Source organism: Molothrus aeneus, chromosome 3, assembly GCF_037042795.1.
Source record: "Molothrus aeneus isolate 106 chromosome 3, BPBGC_Maene_1.0, whole genome shotgun sequence".
Taxonomy (NCBI): Eukaryota; Metazoa; Chordata; class Aves; order Passeriformes; family Icteridae; genus Molothrus; species Molothrus aeneus.
Genome location: NC_089648.1, coordinates 113,289,270 through 113,298,707, shown reverse-complemented (window position 1 = coordinate 113,298,707; position 9,438 = coordinate 113,289,270). Strand labels below are relative to the sequence as shown.

Sequence of the window (9,438 nt, the reverse complement as noted above, 5' to 3'; positions counted from 1 at the left end):
ACCGAGGCCACCGGCGGTCACCGAGACGCGGGGCACGGTGCGAAGCCGGTGCCGGAGCCGGTGCCAGCGGCGGCCGTGGGGCACCGATGGCCGCGGCGGGCCGGTGGCGCAGCGGTAGCCGCGGCCGCCTCGCTGGCCGCCCGCGCCCTGGCCCCCCGCCCGGCCTCCCTGGCTGCCCCGGCCCCGGCCCGGCCTAACGAGGAGCAGATGTGGCGGCGGCGGGGCCGGCGGGGGCCGCGGTGCCCGGCGCGGCTGGGGCGGGGGCCGCGGCGGGCAGGAAGCGGGGGGCCCCGGGGACCCCGGCGGCGGGCAGCGGCGGCGGGGCGGCTCTGGTGGCGAGGGGCTGGCCGAGGGGCGGCCGGGGGGAGGGCAGAGCCGAGCCGAGCCGTGCCGAGCCGCCCAGAGCCGCGGAGCCGCGACGGGACGCCACATGCGGTCCTGAGGCGCGCCGGACCGGGCTGACCGAGCCGAGCGGAGCCGCCCCAGCCCAGCATGGCACCCTGGCTCTGGCCGTGCCTTCTGGCCGCGCAGGCCCTGGCCGCCAACTTCCCCTCCCGGTACAGCCTCTACACCGGCGGGGCCGCCCCGCTCGCCCCCGGCCCGGCCGCGGCCCACAGCGGTGCCCGGGCCGCCAGCCGGCACAGGTAGGAGCCACGAGCACCGGGACGCACCGGGACGCACCGGGCGGCGGCGGGGACGCGGAATGCGGCCCCCACCCCGCTGCCACGGGAGCCCCGGCGCCGGGCAGGCACCGGCACGTGCCACGTCCAGCCCGGGGGGCGGCGGGGCGGGCGGGGGTCCCCGAAGCGGGGGCGTCACCCCCGGGCCCGGCACGGGCGGGCAGTGGGCGCACGTGGAGGGTCGGGATCGCGGGCCGGTCCTTGCTCGGCATCACGCGTGGGTCAGCGCTGCCGGAGAGGGGCACCGGGACCCTCTGGCATCCCCGTCCCGTCTCGGACCGCGGGCAGCGTGGGGCCGGGGGTCCGGGCGTTGCGGGGGCGCGGGGCTGGGGGCGGCCCCACGCTGGGCTGGGGTCACAGCGTATTCACCGCGGACACATCAGCGCCGCAGCGGCGTGGCCGCAGGGCTGGGACTGCCCCGGCCCCGCGGTCGCCCCGGGGGGATGGCGGGACCTGGCCCCAGCGCGGGGTCCCCGGGGAGGGGCGCCTCCGGTCCGGCCGTGGGGCACGGGCACGGTGGAGCCTTTTCGTGCGGCTTTGGGGGCTCAGGGGGGCTCTGCACGGGTCGGGGTGAGCAGCGCTCCGTCCCCGCGGCTCGGGGATAGCGGTGGGTGCCCCCAGATCCTGCCCTTTTAGGGGAGCTCTGGTCCCGTCCCTCGCCTGGGATGGGCACAGCCCCGGTGCGGGGCGGTGGGACCCCAGGGCAGCCCGGGGGTCCCGGGGCCTCGCGGGTGCGGGGCTGGGATGGCGGGGGAGAAGAGGGGGGCCGTCGGTCGGCGCAGGAATTCCCGGCGGCCCCCGGGGAGGAGCTGGAATCCAGCCGGGGCCTGAGGGGAACCAGCCGCGCTGACGGGAACCGGCCGCCGCACCGGGGCCCCGCGGCGGGGACCCAGGGCCGGGGGCCGCTCCCCGGGGGGCTGCCCGGTGGGGCTGGGGGGCCCGAGCGGGGCCCGGGCTTCGGGTCCCGACCATATAAGGCTGCAAGGACGGGGTCCCGGCAGCGGGGCCAGGCTGCAGTCCCACGCGGGGGGGCTCGGGTCCCGCAGCCTGGGGCGCTGCGCTGGCACCGGTCCGTGCTGCTGCAGGGCACGGAGGGGCAGGGACACGGGGTCACACACGGGGCAGCACGGAGGGGCAGGGACACGGGGTCACACACGGGGCAGCACGCAGGGTGCCCTCCCTGGGCCGGGCAGGATGCACGGCACGGTGCGATGGGGTGTGGACGCCCTGCTCCCGGCAGAGCCCATCCCTGCGGGTCTCCCGAGGGCAGCCGGGGCTGGGGGCTGCAGCCGGGTCCGCAGGGGTCGCCAGGCATGGCTCAGAGGCTGTGCTGGGGCAAGATCCGGCCCATTAACCCGCATCGGGCCGTGACGGTGCTACCGGTGGGGCTGGTTGGGCAAGCACAGGAGCGCGCCGGGGGATCCGGGGTGTGGCCAGAGGGGCCACGGTGTGCTGGGGGATGCGGGCTGTGCCTGGGGAGCTGCAGTGTGCCAGGGAAGGCCTGGGGCAGGGCGCGTTGCTGTCTCTGCCGGGTGATGCCTGGTGTGCGCCGGGATGCTGTGCACGGTGCGTGCTGGAACAACGCCCGCTGTGTGCTGGGATGATGCTAGGTCCATGCCAGGGCAGCTCCAGCGGCTGCTCGGTGCTGGGATGCCAGGACAGCGTGTGGTGTGTGCCCAGATGGTGCCCAGATGATGCCCGGCGCCCGCCGTGCTCGGTCCGTACCAGGACGATGCCCGGTGTGTGCCGGGGTGACACCGTGTGCCAGCGCCCCCCGGCTGTGTGCCCTGACCCGCTCCCTCCGGCAGGAACTGGTGTGCCTACGTGGTGACACGCAGCGTGAGCTGCGTGGTGGAGGATGGCGTCGAGAGCTTCATCAAGCCGGACTATCAGCCCTGCCCCTGGGGGCAGCTCCAGTGCCCCCGAGTCCTGGCGTGAGTGGGGCTGGGAGGGCTCTGGAGGGGCTCGGGGCGTTCTGGGGGGTCAGCACAGAACCAGGGCGGGCCGCGGCCGCGCCGCCGCCGCTGGTGTTTACCCACCCTGGGGTCATGTTTACTTTTGCGCAAGAGTCAGCGATCTCAAGCTGTGACCGGCCACTGTCCCCCTGTGACGTGCAGCAGAGCCCTGGGGCACCCCGCGGCTCTCTGGACCGGAGGGTGACCGGCCACTGTCCCCCTGTGACGTGCGGCAGAGCCCTGGGGCACCCCGCGGCTCTCGGGGCCAGCGCTGGGGTGGCATTGGGGGTGGTGGGGCCGGTGACAGGGCTGGGCAGGGCCAGGCCCCCGGCCGCTGAGCAAAAGGCCGGCTCTGCTGGGTCAGGCCACGGCCTGTGCTGGCTCTGGCTCTCTGGGGAAGCCCCGCGCCCCTCCTGGCGCCCCCCAGCCCCGTCCCGTCCCCCTGCAGGTACCGCAGCTTCCTCCGGCCCCGCTACAAGGTGTCCCAGCGCACGGTGTCGGAGCTGGCCTGGCGCTGCTGCCAGGGCTACTCGGGGCCGGACTGCAGCGAGGGCCCTGCTCCAGCGTCCCCCCAGCCCACCGGCCGCCCCCCGCCCCGGCCCGGCCGCCCCACGCTCTCTGGCTTCGGCAACCCCCTCAGCGGCCTGGGGGGTGAAGGTAGAGCTGGGGCATGCGGGGGATGCGGGGACACGCGTGTGGCCTGTCCCTGCCCCTGCCCCTGACCCGGGCGGTGCACGGCAGGCGGCGGCGACACCGAGAAGGTGCGGCGGCTGGAGGAGCAGGTGCGGCGGCTGAGCGAGCAGCTGGAGGAGCTGCGGGCCGGGCAGGAGCCGCCGCGGGCGGCCGTGGAGGGGCAGCCCGGGGGCCAGCAGCCGGCGGACGCGGAGAGGTCAGAGGTGCGGGAGGCGCTGAGCCACCTTCAGCGGCGCCTGGAGGAGCTGGAGACCCGCCTGCAGCGCACCGAGGGCGGCCGGGACGGCGCGGGGGCTCCGGGGGGCGCGGGGACGGCGGCGCTGTACGAGCTGGAGCAGCGGCTGCAGGAGCTGTGCGCCGCCTGCACCACCGGCACCGAGGGGCTGCGGCGGCAGGCGGCCGAGCACCGGGAGCGGATGCGGGCGCTGGAGAAGCTGGTGGAGTCGGTGGACAAGCGCAACAGGGATGCGGTGGAGTCGGTGCAGAGGCACATCAGCAGCCTGAGCGGCCGCCTGGCCCCCGCCCCCGCCGCTCCCCCGCCCCCGGACGTGCTCCGCCGCCTGGCCGAGCTGGAGCGGCGGCTGCAGGGGCTGCCGGTGCCGGCGGCGGGGCCGGGGCAGGGACCGGTGCTGGCGCGGCGGCTGGCCGAGCTGGAGGGGCGGCTGAACGCCTCTCGCGCCGGCCCGTGGCCCTCCGAGCCCGAGGGGCGGCCGGGTGGGCTGCCGGGGCGCCTGGCCAACCTCAGCCGGGCCGTGGAGGGGCTGGCGGCCAGCGGGGCGCAGCGCGGAGCCCGCCTGGAGCAGCTCGAGGGGCTGCTGGCCCGCTGCGGCCACCCGTGCCCGGGGCAGGACGGGGCGCTCGGCCCCCGCCTCGGGCAGCCCGAGGACACCGAGGCGCTCTGGGAGGACGGGCTGGCCGGGACCCTGGGCGGGCTGCGGGGGGAGGCGCTGGCCGAGGAGCTGGAGCGGCTCCGCAACCGGACAGGGCGGCTGGAGGCGGCTCTGGAGGAGCTGAGCGGTGACCCCTGCGCCCGGCCCTGCGCCTCGCCGCTCCCCCGGGAGCCGGAGCGGCTCCCGCCCGGCCCCGCGGAGCCCGAGGAGGAGCCGGAGGCGCCGCTCGAGGGCTTCGGCGTCTTCGGGGGCCCGTCCCCGTCGGAGCTGGGGGTGCTGCGCGGGGAGCTGGCGGCGGCGCTGGCCGCCCTGAGCGGGCTCAACGCCACCGTGGAGGGGCTGCAGGACGCGCTGGACGAGCAGGACGCGCGGCAGCGCCAGCTGAGCGCCGCCACCGACCGCGTGGTGGCCGAGCTGGACCAGGCGGCGGCGGCGTCGGCGGCGCGACAGGCGGAGAGCGAGGAGCGGCTGGAGGCGCTGGCGCGGGAGCTGGCGCGGGCCGGGGGCTGCCCCGCGGGGCTGGAGCCACGCGTGGCCAAGCTGGAGGGGGTCTGCGAGCAGCTGGAGGCGGTGGCCGGGGGGCTGCGGGGCGTCCGCGAGGGGCTGGGCCGGCACGTGGCGGGGCTCTGGGGCGCCGTGCGGGAGCTGAACGCCACGGCCCGCGGCCAGGCCGCCCTGCTGGACAAGGCGCTGGAGCTGCCAGCCCGGCTCGGCGCCCTCAACGCCAGCCTGGGGCACCTGCGCGGGGAGCTGCAGCGCCTGGCACGGCTGGAGCGACACGGTGCGGGGACACGGGCGACACCGGGGGCTGCGGGGACGCGAGGGGACCTGGGGCACTGCGGGAGGACAGGGCATGCAGGGGATGGGGGGACATGGGGGGCACCTGGGGCTGCGGGAACGGAGGTGGAGGTGTGGGGACACGGGGGATGTGGGGGCACCAGGGGACACAGGGATGTGGGGTTATGGGAATGTGGGGACATGAGGGGATACAGGGATGTGGGGACATGAGGGGATATGGGGATGTGGGGACGGGGATGTGGGTACACGGGGATGTGGGGACATGAGGGGATACGGGGATGTGGAGGCACGAGGGGACACGGGGATGTGGGGATATGGGGATGTGGGGACTCGGGGATGTGGGGACACGAGGGCACATGAGAATGTGGGGACACGGGGATGTGGGGACACCAGGAGTGCTTCAGCGGGTGTGGGGATGCAGGGGCTTGGCTGGGGATGCTGTGCTGTGGGGCACAGGCCCACAGGAGGATCCTGGCTGTGGGGCTGCAGTGTGTGGGGACAAGGGGACATCACACATGGGGCACTGGCCATGGGGCCAAGGTGGCTCTAACGCCCTCCTCTCTCCAGGCCCCCCTGGCCCTCCTGGCCCTGCTGGCCCCATGGGTGAGATGGGCCCTCCTGGCCCCTCTGGGCCCCCTGGCAAGGACGGAGAACAGGGTCCCATGGGCCCCCCCGGTAAGGATCAGCCCCCCCTGTGCCCCTGACCACGCTGGTGTGGCCGGACCCCGTCCCCGGGGGTCCTGCCCCAAACTGGCCCTGCAGCAGCCCCTCCTCATCTTTCCTGCAGGGCTGCCCGGAGAGAGAGGTAGGGCTGGGGCTTGGGGTGTCAGGAGGGCCACGGGGGGCTGGGGGCACGCGGGGAGCTGGGGGGCTCCGGGCTGGGAGGTTTGAAAGGGGAGCAGGGGGGGCTGCGGGCCGGGGGCTTACAGGGGGAGCAGTCTGGGCTGGCACGGGGAGGCACAGCGTGGCTGGGGAGCAGGGGGCGCTGGGGACGGGGTCAAGGGGGGCACGGGCACTGCAGGGGCGGGTGTGGGTGTGGAGGGGTGGTGGGGTGTGGGGGACGGGGGCTGCTGGGCGGCAGAGGGGGTGAGGGAGGGGGCACGGCGGTGCCTGACGCTGCCCCGTGCCCAGGCGCGGTCGGGGAGCCGGGCTCGGTGCCCCGCGTCGCCTTCTCGGCTGCGCTGAGCACGCAGCGCACGGAGCCGGGCACCGTCCCCTTCGACCAGGTGCTGCTCAACGACGGCGGCGCCTACGACCCCGAGACGGGTGAGGGCCCGCGGGGGTGCTCTGGGGGCTGTGGGGTGCTCGTGGGGTGAGGGATGCTGCAGCAGGGGCTGTGGGGAGGCGGAGGCTGCAGAGTCACGGGTGCGCGATGCCGCGAGTGGCGGCAGCCCGGGGCTCTCGGACGGTGCCGTGCCCGTCCCGGGATCCCCCGCTGACCTTGGGACGGTGGGATGCGGCTCTGGGGGCAGCAGCGGTCCCGGCAGGTCCCTGACCCGCTGTTCCTGTGGCAGGCACGTTCACGGTGCCGGTGTCCGGGCGGTACCTGGTGAGCGCGGTGCTCACGGGGCACCGGGGCGAGGCGCTGGAGGCCGTCCTGTCCCGCTCCGGCCACGGCATCGCCCGCCTCGACTCGGCTGGGTTCCAGCCCGAGGCGCTGGAGAAGGGGCCGGTGGCGGCGCGGGGCCCCAGCCCCGGTGCCCTGGGCGTTTTCAGCCTCCTGCTGCCGCTGGCGGCCGGCGAGACGCTCTGCGTGGACCTGGTGTCGGGGCGCCTGGCGCACGCCCCCGACGAGCCGCTCACCGCCTTCAGCGCCGCGCTGCTCTACGACTCCGAGGAGCCCTAGGGCCGCCGGGGCCCCTTAGGGGCACAGCCGGGCCGGGGGGTCCCCCCCGCCCGCCGGGACCCCCACCCCGTTATTTATCAGCACCCCCCGCCCTCGCTGTCCCAGCGCCGCACGCTCCGGCCCCGCACCGCCCCCCACGCCCCCCGCGGCCCCACCGCCCCCACAATAAAGATGCGGCACCGGGTTTTGTACCCGCGGCTCCGGGTGCGTCCCTCGCCCGAGGGGATGGGCTGGGGAGGGGCTGCTGCCTGCCCGGTGTCACCGTGTCACCAAACAGACTGGTGTCACTGTGTCACTGAGCTGTGAGGTGTCACTGTGTCACCAAACTGCCCGGTGTCACTGTGTCACTGAGCTGCCAGGCGTCACCGTGTCACCAAAGTGCCCGGTGTCACTGAGCTGCCAGGTGTCACCCAGCTGCCAGGTGTCACCATGTCACCGGGCTGCCCGGTGTCACTGTGTCACCAAGCTGTGAGGTGTCACTGTGTCACCAAACTGCCCGGTGTCACTGTGTCACTGAGCTGTGAGGTGTCACTGTGTCACCAAACTGCCCGGTGTCACTGTGTCACTGAGCTGCCAGGCGTCACCGTGTCACCAAAGTGCCCGGTGTCACTGTGTCACTGAGCTGTGAGGTGTCACTGTGTCACCAAGCTGTGAGGTGTCACTGTGTCACCAAACTGCCTGGTGTCACTGAGCTGCCAGGTGTCACTGTGTCACCAAACTGCCCGGTGTCACCATGTCACCAAACTGCCCGGTGTCACTGAGCTGCCCGGTGTCACTGAGCTGCCTGGTGTCACCATGTCACCAAACTGCCCGGTGTCACTGAGCTGCCTGGTGTCACTGAGCTGCCAGGTGTCACCAAACTGCCTGGTGTCACTGAGCTGCCTGGTGTCACTGAGCTGCCTGGTGTCACCATGTCACCAAACTGCCCGGTGTCACTGAGCTGCCAGGTGTCACCGTGTCACCAAACTGCCCGGTGTCACTGAGCTGCCAGGTGTCACCCAGCTGCCAGGTGTCACCATGTCACCGGGCTGCCCGGTGTCACTGTGTCACCAAGCTGTGAGGTGTCACTGTGTCACCAAACTGCCCGGTGTCACTGAGCTGCCAGGTGTCACTGTGTCACCAAACTGCCCGGTGTCACCATGTCACCAAACTGCCCGGTGTCACTGAGCTGCCCGGTGTCACTGAGCTGCCTGGTGTCACTGAGCTGCCCGGTGTCACTGAGCTGCCAGGTATCACCAAGCTGCCAGGTGTCACCGTGTCACCCAGCTCCATCATGGCCCAGCATTGTCCCCCCTGTGCACAGCAGGATGGGGGTCTAGGGCAGGGCTGGAGGGGGTTCCCAGCTGGTTTGGGTGTGGTTCACTGGGATGGGAGCTGCTGGGACCTCCCGGGTGCCGTGTCCTGGGGTGCTGGGGCAGCTCCAGGCCCCCGTGCCCTCAGGTGAGGGCTGTGCTGGGGGTGACAGGCAGGTACCTGCCCGGGGGGGTCCTGCAGTGCCACTGAATCCCCCTCAGGGGGGCTTTCACCCCCTGCTCCTGGGCCAGCTGAGGTAACCCCATTCCTCCCTTTCAGGGCTGTTTGCTGGGCTGGCAGGGCCTGCCAGGGGTCAGGGGGGCTGTGCCCAGCCCTGTGCCCCCTGTGCCCAGCCCTGTGCCCTGGAAGGGGCAGGATGGAGCGGGGGGAGGTCCTGGGGTGTCCATGGAGGAACAGGCTCCAGGCTGGGTCTGGGGCACTGGCACCTCCTTGGAGATTTAGGTGGTTTTGGTGCAGAAAGATCAGGATTTGGAGCCAGGCAGAGGCGGGGGGGGTGTCCAGCCCCAGTCTGTGCCCCCACTGCTGTGGGAGCTCATTCATGGTGAGGCTGGGACTGAGCCTTTTGTCCCCAGGTGCTCTTGGCATCTTCAGGTGAGCACCAGTGGCTTTGTCTGTCTGTCTGTCTGTCTGTCTGTGTCTGGGCTCTTTAACAGCTCATTGGGGGTTGGTGTGGGACAGGGTCAGTGCTGGTTCTGTTAACGCAGCTCCACTGCTGGTGATGTGTAAAAATGTGTGAGAAAAATCATCAAATCCCAGGGTGGTTTCAGTGAAAAGAGACCTTCAGGACCACCCAGTGCCACCCCTGCCATGGCAGGGACACCTCCCATGTCCCAGGGTGTGCCAGTGTCCAGCCTGGCCTTGGGCACTGCCAGGGATCCAGGCTGGGCACCCTGTGCCAGGGCCTGCCCACCCTGCCAGGGCACAATTCCTCATTCCCAAGATCCCATCCAGCCCTGCCCTGTGGCACTGGGAGCCATTCCCTGGCTCCTGTCCCTCCAGGCCTTGTCCCCAGTCCCTCTGCAGCTCTCCTGGAGCCCCTTCAGGCCCTGGCAGTGGCTCCAGGATCTCCCTGGATCCTTCTCCAGGCTGGACATTCCCAGCTCTGCCAGCCTGGCTCCATGGCAGAGGAGCTCCAGCCCGGGAGCAGCTCCGTGGCCTCCTCTGCACCCACTTTTATCAGCTTCTATTCAGGATCAATGGGATCCCTGCTCACAGCCAGGCTCTCGTTCCGCCCTGCTCTGGGGCAGCAAATCCCAGCGTGA

At 72.9% G+C, this 9,438-nt stretch overlaps 1 protein-coding gene across 1 annotated transcript; it reads left to right on the top strand.

The window, feature by feature from the left end:
- The first annotated feature begins 492 nt into the window (after positions 1-492).
- Positions 493-6,981, top strand: EMILIN1 (elastin microfibril interfacer 1). Its single transcript, XM_066545978.1, has 8 exons — positions 493-644; positions 2,489-2,614; positions 3,084-3,292; positions 3,377-4,999; positions 5,584-5,691; positions 5,804-5,821; positions 6,148-6,282; positions 6,531-6,981. The coding sequence occupies exons 1-8, from the start codon at positions 493-495 to the stop codon at positions 6,860-6,862; spliced, it is 2,703 nt and encodes a 900-aa protein (XP_066402075.1). The 3' UTR covers positions 6,863-6,981.
- The last annotated feature ends 2,457 nt before the right edge of the window (positions 6,982-9,438 follow it).

Bases quoted from the DNA above. Each gene is read 5' to 3' on its own strand.
- EMILIN1 (XM_066545978.1), top strand. From the start codon at position 493: ATGGCACCCTGGCTCTGGCCGTGCCTTCTGGCCGCGCAGGCCCTGGCC. The intron at 645-2,488 runs GTAGGAGCCACG...TCCCTCCGGCAG, and splicing joins CGGGCCGCCAGCCGGCACAG to GAACTGGTGTGCCTACGTGG. The intron at 2,615-3,083 runs GTGAGTGGGGCT...GTCCCCCTGCAG, and splicing joins CAGTGCCCCCGAGTCCTGGC to GTACCGCAGCTTCCTCCGGC.